Below are 22051 nucleotides of genomic sequence, written 5' to 3'. Positions count from 1 at the left end.
AAAGACAGAAAAATCAAGGACATTGTATTCGTTTTTATTTAGTGTTTTTTTTATTTGGACGAAAATATCTTCAATCTTTTATCAAAATGATTTGATTTTATTCAAAAAATTAATAATTAATTATCATAAAATTTTAATAGAAGTGATACTTATCATGTTAGAAGAAGAATCATTAGAGAATGGATTAGTTAAATTATTTTTTAGTTTTTCAAAATTTATAATAATTAATTATCAAAATTAAGTTATTGGTATCATTTAAGCTTTACAATCCATATAAAATAAAGAAAATAAAAGTGGACATATATCATAATTAAGGAGTTATTTACGCTTTCAAGCATTATGTAAACCCGTTGCTATTATAAAAAATGTTGGGACTTCGTTATCAGATATTTCCACCCCTTCTTTCCTACCAATTCTTCTGCTCGCCTCCGTGACATCCATCGATCGGCCACATTCGTCGCTCTGCGGAGTTCGCAAAAGCGGGGGTCCCAATATCAAACGTCGCCGGTGCTCCACGGTTCTCGCCAAGAACCCTACATGCTCCGCGCTAAACCCTAACCCTAAGATTCACCGATCTCCCAACCTCAGAGGTATTTGTCTATCCACGGTTATAAAACCTTCGTCTTGCGATTCTGGTTGCTGTTGTTGTTTCCACGAGCGGTCCGGCTCCTCGTTATTTTCCGGGTGATTCCCTTTTCCAGGTGCTTCTGTCGGGGTGAATTATCTCGAGGTTTTCAAAACCTAGATTAAACCGTAACTAATCTCCTTATGCACTTTAAAAAATGTAGATTTCTCCTTAACGTATTGGGATCTTAAGCTAATTTTACCCGTTCAGAAGAAAGAACAAGGTTAGTGCATAGTGTTGTTCGTGATTCGGTGACCACTGGTCGCTTAATTCGTGATCGATACATTTTAAAGTTGTGATCTTGGATCACCAGGACAGGGTACAAGTTCAGCGAATAACTCATGGTGAAAATTTCTCTGATTGTTTCTTTATTTCATGTGCTTTGTTTTGATTTATTCTTGCTTTTTGCCGTCCTATTTTGTCATGTTTCCAGGCCACAACAAAGAATTTGGTGGCCACATTTCTTATCCATCTTTTGAACACGATATATACAAACCTGGGATCCTTTTCTGTTTCTGATTGCTGAGAAAACCAATGTTAGGAGGGATATTTTTGAAGTTTGATGGCAATTTTCTGGATGGCACTAGTAATTATTTTAACCAGTGGAGCACTCAGCAGTCAGCACCTCATTGTTTTACTTCTTATTGATCCTGTACTTGCATTAACATTTTCTTATTATATGCTAAATTCAGACATTAGATATAGTGGTGAAATGCATTTGATTGGCAGCAAGTAAAATGACTGAAACTGCATCGAGAGACACTTGTCTGACTCAAAAACACCAATGCCCATGCGGAGATGATCAATGCTATATCGATGAAGAAGCCTATGAGGATGACGAATTTACTGAGCAATTTGGGCCTGCAGAACCAAGTTTTCTGCCGGGAATACCCCGGACATTTGGTACTACAAAGATCATTCCCCCTCCATATGTAGGACAGTCATTCCAAAATGATGATGAGGCTCTGGAGTATTATAGCAACTTTGCACGGAACAGTGGTTTCTTGGTCAGGCGAGAACGCTCAAAGGGAAACCCAGAGCACCCACTGGGTGTATATAAGAGGGAACTTGTTTGCCATCGTGCCGGACCTCCTCTGCCCGTTAAATCTGGAGAAGAAAATGCTTCAAAACGCGTGAGAAAGAAGAAGCCATCACGGTGTAGATGTGATGCACAAATGGTCATAAAGAAGAATGTCACAGCTGGTGCAACTCACTGGGTGGTTGTTAATTTTAGTAATGTCCATAACCATGAGTTGTTAGACAGAAACAATTTGCAATTTTCTCCTGGTTATCGCTATATATCAGCGGTTGATCGGGAACGTATATTAGCTCTTGCGAAGGGTGGTTGCAATGTGAATCTTATACTGAGGGCCCTCGAAATGGATAAAGGTGTCAAGCCAGGTGAGTTGACATTTACAGAGAAGGATGTAAAGAACTTCCTTCAGGCTTCAGTGAGTATCAATCCTGAAAATGAAGGATCAGAACTTCTCAAGAGTTGCAAGTTTATGAAAGAAAAAAACCCAGATTTCCGCTATGAGTTTACATCTGTTGAAGCCAACAAACTCGAACACATTGCTTGGTCATATGTGGGTTCAGTTCGTGCATATACAGTATTTGGTGATGTGGTGTTTTTTGACACATCTTATCGCCTTCATGCTTACAACAGGCCCGTTGGGGTTTGGTTTGGTATTGACAACAATGGTTACATCATATTCTTTGGTTGTGCTGTCTTGTTAGATGAGAAACCAGATTCATATAGATGGGCCTTGCAGGTTTGTCTCTCTGTGTTCAGCTCTGTCATTGTAGATGTTGCATCTCTTGTTATGAAAAGTCAATGAGAAAATCTTTATGCCTTAATTTTTCTACATCACCTGATTGTACCTTCATTTAATTATCTTTTAGGCATTTCTTCACCTCATGGATGGGAAATATCCACAAACAATGCTGACAGATTTTCATATTGGACTGAAAGATGCTGTAATGACCGAATTTCCACACACAAAGCATGCATTTTCTTTGTGGCACATAATGTCTAAGCTGCCTAGTTGGTTTTCTGTCTTATTGGATGCACAATATGAGAAGTTTAAGGCTGAATTCTGTAGAGTACGTGATTTAGAGACTAGGGAGGAATTTGAGCATGAGTGGGACCAGATGGTTACTGAATATGGGCTCAACTCAGATAGACATATCAGCCTCCTCTTTGTTCACCGTTCCTACTGGGCTGTACCTTACTTGCGCAGTTGGTTTTTTGGTGGATTATTGGCAACTGGTGATTTGTCAGTTAAGTCATTCTTCAGAGGATTTGTGAACTCACAAACACGGCTCAAAGATTTTGTAGAGCAGGTAATTTTCTTTTGAAACTATAGCTCACTGTTCTTTTTTCATTTTCTTTCTTCCTTTATCAGTTTCTTCGATAACATATGCAGGTTGGTGTTGCAGTTGATTTCCAGAATCAAGCAGGTGAAGAAGCAACCACACGGCAAAACCATCAGAATTTTCAGATTAAAACATGCCTGCCTCTAGAGGAACACACATCAACTATTCTAACACATTACGCTTTTGAGATGTTTCAGAAAGAAATCATGACATCAACACAATACGCAGTTTTTGAGACATCAAGGGATACTTATCTAGTCCGGCATCACTTGAGTTCTGATGGCGGGCATACAGTGAGCTGTTCGCCTTCTAATGAAGAGGTCAGCTGCAGTTGCAAAGGGTTCGAATGCTCTGGCATATTGTGTCGGCATGTTCTTCGAGTACTATCTTTGAAGAATTGCTTCCTTGTCCCAGAGAAGTACTTGTTACATCGATGGCGTCGGGAAAGCTCATTATTCCCTAAAAGCAGTGGCTACAATTATCGGACCCAAGCGTTGCGGTCGCTTGCCTCTATAATTATTCAAGAATCTTCAATAACAAAAGATCGTTTCGAGTATGTGCAGTGGCATCTGAGCCGGCTTCTCAACCATATAAGGGACATGCCGGCAGCTGATGAAGCTACCTTAGATCTGGAGCTGAGCTCAACATTTGATGCTACAGTCGATGTAGTTCCTGCAAGGACAGTTACTAGAGGAAGACCAAGAAAATTGAAAGGATTGACAAAAACAGCCAAGGAAATGCAAGCAATGTGATATAGGAGGTGGTTTCGATCAGATGACTCTGTAAAACAGATCCCTGAAGCATGATGTGAAACCCCATTCAGAGGATACAGAAATGACCTCCATTCTGTGAAGAAAACTTAGTGTTTATGATTTGCTTGGTTTCTGAATAGCAGTCTTCGATACCGCTAAAGAATTTCTTGTAAATGTATAAAAAATGCTCTTGTAGAACTTGAGGTTGTTTTCAAGAGATGAAACTGGTCATGTTTCAACTCGGGATTGTACAAAACAAACTCATTATACATTTGTCTTACTTGTTTAGATGGACAGAGCTGCTAAGCTTGAGCAGGTCCACATGTCAAGTTGTTGAAGTCTAGTTGCAAGAAAAACTGTGGATGTTAATTCTCTAGAGCTCCTCTTGAAATGAGAAGCAATTTGGAATTCTTTGACAATGCTTTTGTCTAGTCTCTCTTTGTTCATTCATCTTGCCCGTTCAGACGGAAGAGAATCACACTTCCATTGCCCGAGTACAGAATGCAGAGAAAAAGGGCAATCGAATACAGAGCAAATATATCCATTAAGTGGAGGGAGGATCCTTTCCAAGTTCACCTTTAATTCACACCATCCATATCCCACATCTCAGCCACTCATGCACCGAAGGCCTCTTGCTGTCATGTGTCTAAAACATTTATGGTTTCGGATCAATCGGAGAGGATCCCAACCCAACACATCAACCCACAAGAACCATGATGGTTGTGGGATTCATGCTGGCTGAGACCAATGCAAGTCTGTGGATGAGAGATCCATGGCATCTATCCCTAGAGAGAGAGACAGACTATTCCGATGATTGAGGGGGGGGGCCACGGGGAAGTTTGCTAGATGAGTGGTCCCAATCTGAGAGCAAGGTGACGCTTTGCGTGGTGGGATCTTGTGTTGATGACCCTCACTCTCACTCACTCTCGCGGAGGATCAGAAAAAGGAAAAAAGAAAAAGGAAATTTTGGTAATTATCTACCTCAACTTTTCAATACAGAGGAAAAAGACAAAACAAAGAAGAGCCTCTCGTTTAATTTCCTCTCAGGTGGTCCAGAAAAAGATTAGTCATATTAAATCATTGTTTAAAATAATAAAAACAGACGAAAATATGTGATTCTGTAACACTATTCATTTTATTATTGTAGCAATTTTAGTCGTCACAATAAGAATCTTGATTATGCCTCGTATCCATTTCTTCCAGGGACGCCAAGGGACTCTCTCGCTTTCTCTCTCTCCCTCTCTCTCGTCTCAATCTCACACCTCAAGGTTCTTTTTTCTTGGTCCCTTCGAACTTCTTTCTATTACTCTTCTTTTTTGATTTTATTCCCTAGGCAGTCCTCGTCTGCCTCTCATGCTGTATTCTGCTACAGTCTCCATGATTCCTTCAATAAAAAAGGTTTTTAATTTGGTTTCCTTTCTCTCTGTTATGATTACTCCTCCTTTCCTAATAAAAATCATTTTTTTTATGAGTTTATTGGGTTCTATGGCTGTTGGTATGCGTTGATTATTGATTTTAGGCTTCGATATTTAACTTTGCATGTCCTCATTTGTAGATTTGGCTTCCAAAATTGGCGACGATCTTAGGGTCATAGAGCGGTCGGTTTCCAAAATCTGATGGTCGGAGAAGGTCTTGTTTGATGGTTAATTCTGTCGATAGGCGAAGCCTCGGCGGCGGAGGTTGGTGGAATACGTCATCTCTTTGTGCCATTCCGATTCTGTTCATGCAGGTTGGCACGAAAACTCTTGATTTCTTGTGATTTTGTGTTCGAACAGATGGAAGCGGTTGACTTTTTTTGCAACGACTGTTGATTGTGATCGGTTCGATCTCAAATATTTGATTTAAAAAAAATCGAAGAAAAGGCAGCTATTACCTTTATTGGTGGTGATCGAGAAATGGAGGTCGAGAGCAAGACCGTAATGACTCGAGAGGACTGCATGCACTTGGTGCAGGAGAGGCAACCGGAGAAGGATTTTGATGAAAATGGGGGACTTAGGGCTGTGCATGATGGCGACGAGGGTGAAAAGGTGGACGGAAGTAATGTTGTGTTACTGCCTCTCCCAGCTGACGATCATCGAATCTCCAAAGATTATGCCTGTGATGGCATGAAGGTCGGATCAAGGGCCTCCAACCCCCTGGAGGAATTGGCTGTCCGGACGAAAGAACAGGGTAAAAACAAGCAAGAGAAGAAGCTTAGTAGGCGCGATCGGATGGAGCTGGGTCGCTTGTTTCAGGAGGCAGTGAGCTCTCATGATTGGGAGCTTGCCGAGAGTCTGGTTCGGCTGGCCGATTTACAAACTCTCAATGATGTGCTTTGTATAGCGTTGGACGCTATATGGTTCTTGACTACATGGGGAGAACTCAATGGCATTACGGGACTGATTAAGAAGATTGTTAGCTATGGAGGAAGTGATTTCACAAGGGCAATCCTTAGGACATCCTTCTTTGCTTCATGTGTCTATGCCTGTCATTGCAGAATCATGAATTTGACTGATACAGTGGGCATCATGGCCCAAAGGTGAGCTTCCTATATTCTCAGATCAATTCTTGCACATTAGGATTCTTGATTCTTCTGGTTTTCTGTGTGTGACATCACAGGTTACATCTGTAGAATGTGGAGGGGCTGAATGATCAATTGGGCTCATTGTATATTCACTATTTTGAAGTTGAGTAGCATGTGGAATTTAGTTCTCTATGAATTTGAGTCCTTTTTTTTGCCTTGATGTTAGGTTGCATGAACGATTACAAGAATGTCATGGAGATGAGGTTCTGAAGGCAGAGGCTGGTATGAAAGTTCAGAAATTCACAGATTGGGCCCTTAAATGCATCGGATTTCACTTTCGTTACCAGGAGAATCGAGGAGGAAGAAAGAACAACATGATTGTTGAAGTACAACTTCAGTTGTCAGCTTTCAAGACATTTTTGGAACTTGCCGGTGACCATCTTACAGGAAAGGACTTTACTGAGGCTTTCGATGCAGCTTGCTTCCCTCTTACCCTCTTCTCTAGCTCTTTTGATTCTGGTTGGGCACTAGGAATCTCTGCAATTGCTGTCCAAGGATTATTGGGGATGCTGGTGGAGGGTGGTGCAGACAATGTAAACCAGTGCTTTCTGGAAGCTTCAAGATTTGGGAGTACAGAGCTTGTGCGGATTTTACTGCAGGTAACTAATATACTTTTATTTACAGTAAAAAAAATGCATTTATGCATAATTTATTACCTTCTACATATGCTATTTATCAAGAGTAGTTATAAGTTTGCTTTATAATGTTTCTTTTCTCAGTTTCCTTTATAATGTTACTAGATTAATCGTTGGCAACATAAAAATTGAAGATAAATGCATTCATGTGCTACCATATTGTTAGTTTACATTGTTGGAACATAAGATGATAAATGGCTGATCCTTGTCACATGCATAAACTTAAGTTCTAGATGGGCAGCACCCCAATTAACATGGAACCAGAGTTGCAATGAAATGCTGAAGTCATGAGGCCCTTACTGTATACATGATTCAATTTGAATTATCAGGTTTGAGCCATTTAGCCAGCCTGTTTGTGGGGTTGATTTTTAGAAATGAGTTTGTGGCAGGCAAAATTAACATGTTGGAGGCTTGAGTCTTAAATGTAATGTTGGACCCTTCCTAACAGGTTCATTTTTTACTTTAGAAATGGGACATTGATACTCTAAGAGGAAAACTTTACTTTAGAAAACTTGGCTAAGTTACATATGTGAAATACCTAAGAATACAATATTAGGACACTCGACTTTAAGCTTCTTTTGACCTCTCTAAATTGAGTTAAAACCGTATGGGGAATTTAACTTCCCTTGAGCAATATGACTATACCAATCAATTTTAATACTGGCAGAAAATGCAACTAGGCATTTCATTATGGAGGGTGACGATTGCAGTTTGTCTTTGCTATGCTTGCTGCTTTTCTACGGTGTTTGGTGCATTAGCATTTATGATGAAACATCTTAAAATCTTTTTTATTTATTGTGATGCTTTATTTTCTACAAATAATTTCATTTAAGTAAAAGAACATGTTGTTAGGATGGAGCATGAAAATTATGGCCCATTCAGTTGCTTAGTCTTTTTTAGGGGCATTTGTTTTGAAGTCTCAAATTTTGTTTGACTGCTATGAGATGCCACTAAAGAAGAAAACTGGCAAGTTAATGCTTTAAGTTTTTTCCTTTTTCACTTTAGAGGCCAACTCTTCAAATATTTCCTGGTTTGTTATAGAAGCTGATGGTGAGAGGGAACACCATGACTGGATATTTATGAGTTGAGCTATATAACTCATCACAAAATGAGATATATATTTCCTATTCAAATGCTTAAATACTTCAAATATTTTTTAAGAGCAGTGTCTAGTGGTTAATGCTCTTCATTCTCTTCCTTTTTTACCGGTTTAGATCCTGTAATAGTGCTTTGTGATAGGGAATCTACCTTCAGTCGACAAGTTGGTGTCATTTAGGAAGGCGATATTCCCCAACCATTAAAGGCAGGACACTATCATTGGATGAAAAAGAAGACTAAAGCTCATCTCGAGGGCATCACAAGACAAGCAAAAAAACCCTATGACAAGATCGAAAGGGCCCTGACTGGTTCGAGGAACTTGTAGGTCAAACTCGACCGAGATAAAATACCTAGTTCTCAAGCGATCTAAGAGAGGTGCGTCTAATCACCAAATTGTAGTCATGAGAACTCCTCATGGACTACAAGTCCCGAAGACCCCTTAGGTTCACTGGAGATGCCCCTTCCAACGAAGAGGACCCAATCTCCTCCGCCCTTACTGTCCAAAGACGGAGCACAAACCTTGATCAATTAACAGCTAGAGGATCAGGAAGAACTTGTCTGAGAGAGGAGAGACATCCCGACCTGAGACAAAAGAGTAGAATTCACGCCGAGAGAAGGACTCGAAGATTAACCCGCCTTACCGGGAATCGGGGCGATGGGGGAGACACTCCTAAGAAGGCCTTGGGGGCGTGGCCAAGAGCTCCCGAGGCTCCAAAGACTTGGACTCTAAGGGCTCAGATAGAGGAACGAATGCCACCCTATGGGAGGAGAGGATTTATAAGGAGACCGGTATCTCTCCTCCCACGATCAAAATAAGTGTCCCTTCGAGGGCAAATCCTAAGAGGCCTACCGCGATGAGAAGGTCCGAGACCTGCCACGACACTGAAAGGACTTCAAATCCGCCACAGCGAGCGAGAACCCGAAATTTTGCCATGGCGAAAGGGGACTTGAAATCCACCATGGCGAAGGGAGAATTTGAAGCGCCCTACAACGGGAAGATCTGAAATCCACCATGGCAAAAGTGCAAGGCCAAATGCACCCGAGACGTGCGAGTTGGGAAACCTGACCCGGGCCAAGGTATATCTGCCACGATAGAGGCACAAGGCCAAATACACCCGAGGCATGTAAGTCAGGAAACCCGACTCGCGCCAAGGTATATATGCTACAATAGAGGTGTAGGGCTAAATGCACCTGAAGCATGTGAGTTGGGAAACCCAACCTGTGCCAAGGTATATCCGTCACAGTAGAGACACAAGGCCAAATGTGCCCGTGATGCGAGTCGGGAAAATCTGACCCATGTGAAGAGATCCACTACGGCAGAGTAGTAGGGCCAAATGCATCTGAGGCATATGAGTTGGAAAACATGACCTACGCCAAGGTATATTTGTCAGGCGAAGGTGTAGGGTCAAATGCGCACGAGGTGTGTCGGGAAACACGACTTGCGCCAAGGTATATCTTTCATGGCGGAGAAGCAAGGCCAAATGTGCTTGAGGCGTGTGAGATGGGAAACCCAACCCACACTAAGGTATATCCGTCACGGCGGAGGCACAAGGCCAAATGCGCCCGAGAAGTGTGAGTTGGGAAAACTCGACCCACGTGAAGAGCTCCACTACGACGGAGGCATAGGGCCAAATGTGCCCGAGGCGTGTGAGTCGGGAAACCTAACCGCCGCCGAGGTAAATTCGTCATGGCAGATGCACAAGGCAAAATGCGCCTGAGACGTGTGAATCGGGAAACCCAACCGACGCCAAGATAAATCTGTTATGGTAGAGATGTAGAGCAAAATGTGTTTGAGATGCATAAGTAGGAATCCGATCCACGCTAAAAGGAATCCACTATGGCAAAAACATAGACCCAACGTGCCTAAGACACGTGAATCAGGAAAACCCGACCCGCAAAATAAGATCCCGAATGCTCTAATGCCGGATAAACTAAACAACGTGCTTCAAACCACTCTCGCAAGATCCTCGAAGCACCTTCGGGGGGGGGGGACAAATGATAGGAAATCTATCGTCAGCCGACACGTGGTTGCCACATGAGATCCAAATCACCCTCCACCAATCCGCCTATGTGGAAGAAGATTGAAAGCAGGGAAACACAAGCTTCCTTCTCATTCGTTATTGATAAGGCAATTCCAAGCTTCCTTCTCTTCCTTTATGAAAAGGAAGGCAATCCTAAGCTTCCTCCTCATCGTTTAAGGTATAAAAATATATTTCGAACAAGGGGGAAGGTCTCTCTCTCTCCTTTTTGGAACTACTCAAACTCACATTTAGAGATCTCGGATTACTAATTTTAGCGTTAGAGAAACCGGATCGAGAAATCTCTCTCGATCTCAATCTTCATGTAGGTGACGTCTTAGAAGCATGACATTTCCACCTCTAAGACACCTCAGACATTTCTGGGCACATAAGTTTGGACTATGCCAGGTTGATCAAGACATCAACGATATTTTTCCCTAACACCTTGTTAAATAAATGGAAAGTAATAATGGGTGACCCAGAACTAATTAATTAATCAATGTTGGTTCAATTAGTAATGAAATGAATAGTTTATAGGAATTTTCCTTGAAACCCATGAATCTAGATTCATAGCTCAAACAAGGAATACATAATTTACTAAATCGACTGGAAAATGTGATTGAACAACACTAAACATTGATTACCTGGATTCATGTTTCTGAATCTTGACAGAAATAAGAGAATAAATTGTTTGCAAATAGATACCAAAAAGGACAAATGATAAGGTGTAAAGAAGAAAGACAGAAGCATCAATCCCTCATGCATTTAAATAAGATTATGATTTCTAGTCAAGAACTGTGATGTATTTCAGAGATTTGAAATTATGGATTGTCAAGAAACATGATGTTCAGACTTATAATCATGTAACAAAATGTTATACAAGGGGATACAGAAGAAAAAGAAGATAATCATATTTATCGATGATTGACTACTGAAAACTTAGAAACCGCAAATTAGGTCGTTATCTATTCAATATCTGATTTTTCTGTATGTAGTCTCTAACAAGGGAGTTTTAAAGAGTGGCATGCACTCATAATTTGTATAACCCAAACTTTTTGTTGTATACAAGATGGTTAGGATCTGCTTTCTTCAACTTTTACCAAAGGGCCTTTTTTTTTTTCTTTTGTAAATGCATCCACCTTATCAGTTTTTGGTTTTCATCAGCCAGACTTACACATTCATTAACGTTTTCCAAAATGTTGAGATTTATGTTTTGAATTATGTGTCTACCCGAAATCGTAGTAACTTGCCTATTTGGAGCTATTGTTGTTCGGGTATCTAGGCTTATATATAGCACCATGCATTTCCATTGTCGACTCCTCAAGGAATTTAATAACTTTCTCTGGACCGCTGATTCTTTGACAGATCATCAAGACCGATCACCATTCCTATTGATCTCAGTTCAATCTGGCTGATACCACCAACCATTTATGGTGCTTTTACTAGTAATCAGTGAATCAGGATAATTTCTAGCCATTTTGCTTTTTGTTCATTTCACTTGAGATACCATTTTCTTATTTATGTGCTAACTGTCAAACATCGATTTGTCCAATGTTAAAAGCAACAATACTGTTGAACCAGCAGTTCTACTACATTAAGTAGTAAATCTTCCATAATATACCTTCAGCTCTTTAGCTCCATTTATCCAGAATCATGCAACAAATTCTTGGACATGTATGCAATGCTATCATATTTATCCTCTCTTAAATTTGCTGTTTTTTTATCCAGATCGCTGAGAGGAATAGCTTGGATATTGATGTCGATCTCGCCCTTGTATTTGCCTCCCACTACTGTAAAATTGGAACCATGGAGTGCTTGGTTGATGAGGGCCATGCTGTTGACTTCCTGGGACCTCTGGTGCGAGCATCTGAGCGGGGCTGCATGCAGGTTGTCCAATGGTTTGTTAACAGGGGATGTGGAGACATGGAGCTCTGCCTTGCCCTTACTGCAGCCACCTCTAGCAGCCAAGTGGGTGTTTCTGCTTACCTTCTCCCACACATTCCACAACATGTGCTTGCTGCTCTGAGCATCGAGATCCTAAAGGCCGCAGGTGAACGAAGCAGGGGATCACTTGATGGTGTCGCTTTTCTTCTCTGCAGTGACTTCCTTGGTGACCCTGCCGCAACATATGCTGTGGCTGACAGCATCGCAAGGTCAAATGATGAGGCTGTAGCACCCGAGTTGAGGGCTTTTCTTCTGGAACAGTGGTCCGAAGCTGCATTTGCCGAAGGCTTGAGTTCTGGACAGGATCACTTTGTGAATTTCATGAGGATTCTGAGAAGGGGCTGTTCACCCATCTGTCTAATGGACCTCCCACCACCCCTGGCAGCCACCATTGCATATATGCCTCTGTATAGGGAGTGCATGGAGGCAGGCGGACAGTTGTTATCGCAGAAACTGAGAGGCCAGCTCGTGGAAGCCGCCCGTAGGATTGGTGGCAGATGGGTGGACGACGATAGCCAGGCAAACGAGCTTCTAGAAATTTTGGAGCGTAACCTGCCACGTTTCTTTTTGCAGCCATTGACTACTCTCTGAGCCCTTTTAATGCAGTTCATCTAAATATCCATGATTCAAGGAGCAGCTGACGAGGTTTAGTTGGTTCCTTTGATCTACAGATTATTAACACTACCATCCGGTGTCTGTGTTGAGAGCAACAGGGATGGATACCAAAGATCTTGCAGCTGCCGACATCAAATGTTAGTTGAAGTTTACCTCGATCATCCTCATTCAGAGGTCTCGATAGTGTCACATGCCTGCATCTGACATACATGGTGAGCTCCCACCATTCAAGATGCAGTTAGTTACCTTTAAGATTTGCTATCGAGCTGGGATCTGAATAAGCTGTTCGCAATGGCATTGCTTCAACTGGTATAGATTTTGTGAGTTGGTGAGCATCTTGTTCACAATGCCTTCCTCGTTACTTTCGATTACTACGGCACTATCGGATCCTTTGAAAAACATATCTCAATCACTATATTTTTTTTTTGGTTTCAATGCCTTACCTGTTGATGCTTCCGTTCAGGTTTACTATGGTTATCATTGTTACATTAAGAAGCTTGCATGGCCAGATATGCTGCCCCCATACCCTACATTAGCATGAATAGAGGGCATTGGCATGAAACATACATTGTGAAATGGATCATGAAGCCTGGAAACGAATGCATTTGCGACTCGCAAGAACTCATAATCGAACCAAATGAATTGTTTAAAAGGTAACTTTGGGCACTAGAGAAAGATCTACAATGAGAGCAGCAAGAAATGGTGATTAAAGATCTACAATTTCTGCACCACTGATACAGAAAAAGATAAAGAAAACCTCTCTCGCTCTCGCTCTCTTCATCATAAACAACTAAGCACCAAAATATTCGTCATCCATTTAGTGCATGAAATGTCGTCTTAGTTTTTTTTCTTATCCAAACTCTAGACTTGTATCATGTTATTACGGCTTCTTTGAGCTATCTGATAGAAGATCATGATAGATTTCATATCATCTTAAGTTTTTTTTTATCCAAAATGTAGACTTGTACCTTGTTATTACAGTTTTTGAGTTGGAGCTATATGATAGAAGATAGACACATAATGACATTCTTGTATCCCTTACATCCTCAATCATTCACAGATTTGAGCAATTGATCTAATTGCGTATTATGAGTGCTTGATGGAGGGAAATCTCTCTCAAAACTTATATAAATACTCATCACTTAAATGAATAAAATTTAATCCATTCACAACATATTTCTTAATTCTACATAGTATCAAAGCTCCTGTTACATTGAGCAAGACTTTCCCTTCCTTGTTGTCCGGTGACAATAATCTCTCTTCTCTACTGATCTATTACTGTCAATTTCCTCCTCTACTTAGCCGTCCTTCTCCTACACCGGATCTCTCATAGATCAATCAATTTCAATTTCACTATTCTGCTCGGCGATCTTTCTCAGACTATGACATCTTGCTCGACGACTTATTCTCTTCGTCACGATTACAACGACTTTAGTTGTCGAAGGCCACACTACCCTCGATCGAAGCACCCCTCTTCTCCGTCTTATTGCAGCCGTCTTCCCCCTTTTCTCCCTACGCTAACAGCATCTTTCTCCTACTTACGTTGGCATCTTCCCTTTCCCTCCCCTATGTTGGTGACTTTCTCTATAGTATCCATTCATGCCCGCGGCTAGCATCTTCTCCCCCTTCACTATGGCCACCCATCAGCTTCCAAACAACCTCTTCCACCCTTTCTCCCTCCCAATTAACAACAATCAAATAACTAACTCGATTGTCAACAACTCTACAAATCTATTGCTCCTTCGTTGGCTTGTTCATGCCTCCTTATATTTGCTATTGCTCCTCACTATTGCTACTCCTCCTCCTTTAATGACTGCGATCCTCGGATCATGGGTCAACTTCCATTGAGTTCTCTAGCATTGTCAAGAAGAAGCAAGTTGCATAGTAAGAGACCGAGTGCTCCAAATCTCCCGTCGCCTCAATCCATCCTTATAGTAGAGCTGACTATGCCCATCACTATTGAACACTTGGCTTGTCTCATCAACAACGATAGATCCTCAACCATTGGCTCTTGTGCCCTCGATCTTTACTAAATCGGTTTTTATTCGGTATGTGTTATCATCTACATCTAATGCTCCAGTTATTATTTCCTCGGGAAATAATAATTCTCCTCAACATATAATAAGACTTATATTCATCAATGTCACAACTCAAATCCCCTTCAAACTATCCAAAGGTGACAACTATACATCTTGGTAAGCACAATTCTCTAATTTCCTTTTTGGATATGATTTATTAGGCTACATCGGTAGCTCCCTTAGTTGTCCACTAGAAAAGATTTAAATACCATGAGAACCCAACCTAATAACAAATCATGATCATACGTTATGGCTACGACAAGATCGTCTTATTCTATAAGTAATTCAAGCCTCAATTGCTATAGAGAAGTATGGTCAAAGTTACAATCCATCCTTGCCAATCGCTCCCGCACTCGATGCTAAGTTTTTAATCTATTCTGATGAAAACAACACAAGAGAGAAGCACTATTACTGATTATATGTAAAATATAAAAGTTATTATAGATGACGTGGCTTTAATAGGTCATCCCCTAAGTGATAAAGAAGTCATTGTCCCTACTCTCAATAACCTAGGAGATAAATATAAGGAATTGGTAGCAGCAATTCGGGCACAAGATTTATTGATATCATTTGAAGAACTATATGACAGGTTAATTAATCATGAAACATATATAAAAAAAGAAGAAATTATGACACGACCAACTATCACAACTCAATTCAGTCAAAAAATTAAAAGAAAAAGCAATCAAAGCAATAAAAACTTCAACAAATCAAACAAGATGCCTCAAACATGGGTGACATGCAAAGCCATCATCATTCATTACACTATTAACCCTTCAATTGTGGTGGTAATTTTAATCCAAAAAACTCAAGAAATAATCTACACTACAACTATTAGTAACTCTAGCATCCCAACAATAATAATCAATAAAAAGTCATATGCTACCTTAATGATAATATTGGACACACAACAAAAGTTTATCGGTCTCGACCCAAGCTTACTACTATACCCAATTGGCATCAAGCAAACATCATGACTACTCTGCTCATCCAAACAATTGAATTATTAACTCTGGTGCTTCTCATCATATTACTTTTGACGTGCAGAACTTATCGATCCATAACAACTATGGAGGCAATGAAGACATCATCATTAGTGATGGTAACAGAATTATTATTATTTACACTAGTTCCATAACACTTAATTCAATAACTAATATTTTTACACTCGATGATATTTTATGTGCACCTTACATTAAAAGAAACCTTATTTTTATTTTTTAATTTTGTAAATAAAATAATACATCTATTGAGTTATTTTCTTACTTATTTTTTGTAAAGAATTTGAGCATGGGGATATCTTTGGTCTGAGGCTAGAATAAAAATAATATCTCCGAGTGACCGTTTTTTTTACAAATCACCCAGCCAATCACTCTTATTTTAGTTGTTACTTTAATTGATGTGTAGCATCATCACCTTAGTTAACCCTCATCCTTCATTCAATAATAGATATGTTTTGATACTCTCTTTTAGCTTCCAAATCAAGTAGAATTAAAATTCATTGTAATGCTTGCCTTAGTAATAAAAGTCATAAACTATTTTTTAGAATATCTTATATATCCTACTCTAAATCATCTGAAATTATCTACATCGATGTCTTGGGCCCTATCTTAACCACTTCCTTTGACAATTTTAAATTCTATGTTAATTTCGTAAGTTACTTTACTAAATATATATGGTTATTATTGAACCCTGGATTTTGATGATGAAATCAATTAATGAGTTTATGGACTAATAAGCATTTGAGATAAGTGACGTAGGAGAAATTTTGATCATAGACTTGAACCATCGGAAGGCAAATCATTGAAGCAGGAGAATCATACGTCGGGTCAGAGAGCATCATGTCAAAAGTTGGACATCAACCAGAGGATTGGTCAATATGTTGGAGGATGGACTTCATGCCATGAGTTCGGGCATCGAGCCAGAAGGATCGGGTATTGCAACAAGAAGATCGAATGTTATGGGAGGTCAACATGCCAATGGATCGGGCAATACGCCAAAGGAAAAGATCCTGGACAACATGATAAAGGCTTCATGATTGTCATTAGAGTTATTAAGTTTTGATCGAAGTTGTTTATATTAGGATCGGAGCGGCACTAAGAGGGGGGGGGGGTGAATTAGTGCAGCGGATTAAAACGTCAGTTTTGGAAAATCTTTCGTACGATAAAAATCGAACTCGAAAGTGCTTAACTTGAAAGCGTATTCGTAAAGGTGTGCAGTAAAAGTAATGAGGAAGTAAAGCACGTATGAAGGTTTGCAGTAAGGTAAATAGCAATAAGTAAATGCAAACCTGAGAACACGCTAATTTAAAGTGGTTTGGTCAAAATGACCTACATCCACTTGCGAAGCCTTCTTCAATAAGGCTCCTAACTTCTACTAGCAAATCACTTTGAAGGGGAAGGACAAATACCCCTCTTACAACCTTTTTACAAATGGTTCACATTCTTACAAATCTTCAACGAAAAGGAAGGAGGTGAACACTCAAGCAATTGAAAACAAGGCTTGCCAAAAACTTTACAAAGGCTTTTGTCTCAATCTAATGCTTCTCAAAGGTTGTAATCTCAGTTGAGAATTGAGGGGTATTTATAGGCCCCAAGATGATTCAAATTTGGGCTCTAAATTTTGAATTCTCTTGGGTTCCCAAGGCTGGTGGTGCCACCGCCCGACCTCTCGGGTTCTGGGCGGTGCCACCGCTCAGTTCTCGGGTTCTAGGCGGTGCCACCGCCTACACTATTTCAGCTCACTGGTTGGGCTCCAAACTTGGCACAAACCAGTCCGAACTCGGGCCCAATTGGCCCCTACTTGGGTTATAGGATTAACACCTAATCCTAACCCTAATTAACGTGCTAAATACGAATTTAAAGACATTTCCTAAGCTATTACAAAGCCCACAAGTCAAGACTTCTTCCGGCGAGCTTCCGGTGAACTTCCGACGGTCTTCCGATAAACTCTCAGAAACCATTCTGCGGACTCCCGGCAAGCTCCTAGACTTCACGATTTGATCTTGGCGAGTTCCAACAAGCTTCTTCGGCAAGCTCCGATCTTTCTCGGTGAGCTCTGCGAACTTCCAACGAACCTTCTGGCGAGCTTCCAAAAAACCCTTCGGTAAGCTCCCTACTCATTCTCGGCTAGTTCCGGTAGCATTCCCGATGAACCTTCGGACTTCCGTCGAACTCTCGAACTCGCAACAAATCCTTCGTGCTTGACTCCGACACTTTGTTTCGCTTTATGTCTTCATCGTTATCGTAGTTAATCCTGCACACACAAGCCAAAACTCTACTCCGATCTAGACAATTATTACAACGCGAATTGGCATTCTGTTGCCCGGCATGTCATTGGTTGGCGCTTCGTCCGATTCTTCAGCGCATCATCCTCTCTTGCGGCTTGTTGCCCAATCGGCGGTTGACCTCCGCAACCCCGATATCCTTGGTGCAATTTCGCTCTTGGCCCGATGCCCGACGTCCGAAGCCTTCTGCCATCCAATATCCTAACGTGATCTCCTCCGGCGCAACGTCAATTCCTCCTGCGTTAACTGTCTAATCCTGATTGAGTAGACCTACATCACTCAAAATGCAGTTAAACATCTAAACACAATCAATTAGTTTCATCATCAAAATCCGAGATTCAACAATTTATAGTCTAATTGAGTTGGCCTGGGGGCGTAACCATACCAACTTGATTAGGAGCCCATTGGACTTGAACCAGAATCAAATTGGGTCTATTAGAAGGCCAATTCGGTGACCTGGGGTTAAGGCTGGGCAGTGGCACCACCAGGCTAAGTGGTGGTACTACCTAAGAGCCAGAAAACACTGTTGTTACTTTTCTAGGAACCTCGGCAGTAGTACTGCTCAGTGCCGATGATGGTACCACCCAGGTCGACGGTGATACCGCTAGAGCCTAGATTCTCAGGCTCTGTTCAGCGGTAGTATCACTCGATGCTGGCGGTAGTACCACTAGTACCTCGAAAACTTAGGGAATTAAATTTTGGCTCTATTTTTTAAGCCATTTGGGGTATATAAATACCCCACTCATGCTTGCTTGATGGAGTAAAAAATCTTGAGCATTGAAGTGTGTAAACTTTCTTAAAATGTGTTTGAGTCTCTTTCTCTTTAGTGTAGATATTATACTAAAGAGGTGTGAGATCTTGTGTAAAAGAGAGGTGCAAAGGTTCTCTCCTAAGCCTATTAAAAGAAGAAAAGAGATGTAAATGTCCTCTCTTAAGTCTATGAAAAGAAGAAGGGTTATAACAATAACAGTTATCTTCGCCCATTAAAAAAATCGATAATGAAAGTCGATGGTATCTAGGGAAGAGGAATCGGGAGTAGACGTAAGTTGGGATAATCGAACTACTATAAATTGGTTTGTATTGTTCTTGCCTTACCTTGTCTTATTTACTTATTCACTATCCTTACCCATATTTTTAATTAAACACATTATTCACTATCCTTACCCATATTTACTTATTCACTATCCTTATTCACTATCCTTACCCAATTGGTATTAGAGCCTAGTTCTCTTAGTTGGTTTAACACCCAAGAGAGATTAAATGATTTTTTTTTATAATCAAGCGGGTCACTCTATCACTCATCCTCCTATGTTTAGTTGGACGAACTACACTTATTGGAAGACACAAATGTGGATTTTCTTGATTTCTATATATTTTGATTTATAGAATGTTGTTGAATGTGGTTTTCAAAAATCTTCTATACCGGTAAATGAATGAAATGATCTTGAAAGGAAAATGTTTCTTTAAATGCTAAAGCTATAAACATTTTATTTTGTGCTTTAGACAAAATTAAGTTTAATTGTGTTTCTACATATGAAACTATATATGATATTTGACACACACTTGAAGTTACTCATGAAGGCACAAATAAAGTAGAATCTAAAAGTAATCTTTTAGTACATAGTTATAAATTATTTAGAATGAAGTCAAGCAAAACCATTAGTGACATATGCACATATTTTGTGAATGTTGTCAATAGTTTAAAACTCTTGATAAATATTATTCTAATCTTGAATTAGTTAATAAAATTTTAAGATCTCTTTCAAAAAATTGGGATCCAAAGGTAATTATAATTCAAGAAGCAAATGACTTGAACAACTTCCTCTTGAAGAACTTATAGGATCATTAATGACCTATGAAATGACTTGCAAGACATATAACGAGCAAGAGAAGAGCATTCCAAAAAACAAGAAGGATATTGCACTTAAAACCAAAGAAGACCGCTCGAACGAAAGCTCAAGTGATGATGATGATGACTTAGCACTCCTTAGAAGAAAATTTAAAAAGTTCATAAAAAGGAACAAAACAAATTTTATAAGATAATAATTTAAGAATAAAAATGAACTTAAAAAGGATATAATAATTTGTTATGAATGCAAAAAGCTAGGGCACTTTAAAAATGAGTTTGGGATAAATCAAATGCATTAGAAGATGAAAAGAAAACCAATAAAGACGAAGTAGCAAAACTATGTATTGATAGCTTTCAACGATGAGGTATCTGACTCAACTGAAATTTCTTTACCTTATAATGAATTACTTGATGTATTTCATGATTTATATGATGAATTTAAAACAATTGGTAAGAAATATAAATTTTTAAAAAAGAATCATGTATCTCTCTCTAATGAATTTGATCAATTAAAAACTAAGTATGACAATTACATATTAACATCTTGCACTAAATGTAAAGAAATAGACTCACTCAAAAAGGAAAATATTTTATTAATATAAATATTAGAAAATTTTAAAATTTAAAATAAATCATTAAATATGATTCTTGTTAATATAGGTCATGTTCATAGAGAGGAAGGAATCAGCTTTGTAAGCAGCAATACTCAACAAAAGCCAACTGTATTTGTAAAAGGACCTATATTGCATGTTTTTCCTAAAGTTAAATGTAATTTTTATGAAAGATGTGATCATTATGCGTATACATATTCATTTAAAAAATATAGCTCTCATAAATTAGTTTGAGTTCCTAGAACAACTATGAATGATTTAATGCCAACTACGTAAAAAAATAAAGAGTAACTTTAAACCTAAAAATCAAGTGAGTACCTCTAGATCGTTATAATTAATTCATATTAATTTATTTGGACTAATTAATATCATAAGTATATGAGGTAGTAAATATGCTTTTGTGGTTGTTGATGATTATAGTAGATATACTTGGACATACTTCTTGGCATATAAAAGTGATTGTTTTAAATGTTTTACAAGGTTTTACAAACAAATTCAAAATAAAAAAAGTTTCATGATTTCTTCTATTCGTAGTGATCATGATAGTGAATTTAAAAATCATGATTTTTAATAATTTTATGATTCAAATGGGTATGATCATAATTTCTCTACTCCAAGAAATCCATAACAAAATCAAGTTATTAAGAGAAAAAAAATAGGATTTTACAAGAGATAACAAGAATCATGCTTAATAAACATAGCTTACCCAAATATTTTTAGACCCAAATCGTTAACATAGCATGCTATGTCATAAATAGGGTTCTCATAAGACCACTACTATCTAAAACTCCTTATGAATTATGGAGTAATAAAAGACCAAATATTTCATATTTTAAAGTTTTTTTATTATAAATATATTATTTTAATTGAAAAAGGATGCTTTAGGAAAATTTGATATAAAATCCGATGAAGTCATTTTTCTTGGATATTCTTCTATTTATAAAGCTTGTAGAGTTTTCAATAAAAGAACTTTAGTTATTAAGAAATCTATCCATGTTGTTTTTAATGAGTCTCCCAAATTTAAGAAAAATAATTTTGACGATTTTGAATTTGATATATTGAATTTGAAATAGAATTCTTCTCTCCAAAGCAACTTGGATATATTTACTTTTAAAGAATCCTTACCCTGGAAGTACATTGATGCACACCTTAATGAGCTTATTTGAAATATATCAAAAAGGTGTTTAAACTAGCTCTTCTTTGAAAAATATTTATTCAAATACATGAATCAAGAATTTTTACTATTTGTTCTCGTATAATTTTTTTATTAAAAAAATATTATCCAAACAAATCATGATCTTTTACTTAACTTCTTAAGATTTATGACAAGATTTATTTTGTATTCGATCTCTTATGATTTTTTCTTTTCGCTAATATGACTAAGAAGGAGATTTATACAAACGAATCATGATCTTTCACTTGATATTTATAACTTGAGATTTATTTTATATGAATCAAGATCTTTTATTATTTATTCTTCTATGTTTTTTTGCTATTTACTAAAAAAGAGATTTATCCAAATGAATCATGTTCTTTTACTTAACTTCTTGAAATTCATGATTTAATATTTATTTTATATTCAATCTCTTATGATTCTTTCT

General features: G+C 38.7%; 2 protein-coding genes across 3 annotated transcripts; both read left to right on the top strand.

Annotated features, from left to right (window-relative positions):
- Window positions 1-389: 389 nt before the first annotated feature.
- Window positions 390-4091, top strand: LOC135676466 (protein FAR1-RELATED SEQUENCE 11-like). Its single transcript, XM_065187670.1, has 4 exons — window positions 390-590; window positions 1355-2397; window positions 2528-2968; window positions 3052-4091. The coding sequence occupies exons 2-4, from the start codon at window positions 1363-1365 to the stop codon at window positions 3751-3753; spliced, it is 2178 nt and encodes a 725-aa protein (XP_065043742.1). The 5' UTR covers window positions 390-590; window positions 1355-1362; the 3' UTR covers window positions 3754-4091.
- An 810-nt stretch (window positions 4092-4901) lies between these two features.
- On the top strand, window positions 4902-13082 carry LOC103988119 (ankyrin repeat protein SKIP35). Of its 2 annotated transcripts, none has more exons than XM_018826799.2 (5): window positions 4902-5021; window positions 5309-5432; window positions 5529-6271; window positions 6483-6915; window positions 11796-13082. In XM_018826799.2, the coding sequence occupies exons 3-5, from the start codon at window positions 5649-5651 to the stop codon at window positions 12600-12602; spliced, it is 1863 nt and encodes a 620-aa protein (XP_018682344.2). In that variant the 5' UTR covers window positions 4902-5021; window positions 5309-5432; window positions 5529-5648; the 3' UTR covers window positions 12603-13082. The 2 variants fall into 2 exon arrangements, with proteins under 2 accessions (XP_018682344.2, XP_009404918.2); XM_009406643.3 differs by having other exon boundaries at window positions 4956-5151.
- Window positions 13083-22051: the final 8969 nt, after the last annotated feature.

Source organism: Musa acuminata, chromosome BXJ1-6 (assembly GCF_036884655.1).
Source record: "Musa acuminata AAA Group cultivar baxijiao chromosome BXJ1-6, Cavendish_Baxijiao_AAA, whole genome shotgun sequence".
NCBI classification, from domain to species: Eukaryota; Viridiplantae; Streptophyta; class Magnoliopsida; order Zingiberales; family Musaceae; genus Musa; species Musa acuminata.
Note: the sequence above shows the minus strand (reverse complement) of the source record. Positions and strands in the feature narration are given on the sequence as shown.

Excerpts from the sequence above, each read along its gene's own strand:
- LOC135676466 (XM_065187670.1), top strand. The coding sequence starts at position 1,363 with ATGACTGAAACTGCATCGAGAGACACTTGTCTGACTCAAAAACACCAA. Across the intron at positions 2,398-2,527 it reads CATATAGATGGGCCTTGCAG|GCATTTCTTCACCTCATGGA; the intron begins GTTTGTCTCTCT and ends ATTATCTTTTAG. Across the intron at positions 2,969-3,051 it reads TCAAAGATTTTGTAGAGCAG|GTTGGTGTTGCAGTTGATTT; the intron begins GTAATTTTCTTT and ends TAACATATGCAG.
- LOC103988119 (XM_018826799.2), top strand. The coding sequence starts at position 5,649 with ATGGAGGTCGAGAGCAAGACCGTAATGACTCGAGAGGACTGCATGCAC. Across the intron at positions 6,272-6,482 it reads GTGGGCATCATGGCCCAAAG|GTTGCATGAACGATTACAAG; the intron begins GTGAGCTTCCTA and ends CCTTGATGTTAG. Across the intron at positions 6,916-11,795 it reads TTGTGCGGATTTTACTGCAG|ATCGCTGAGAGGAATAGCTT; the intron begins GTAACTAATATA and ends TTTTTTATCCAG.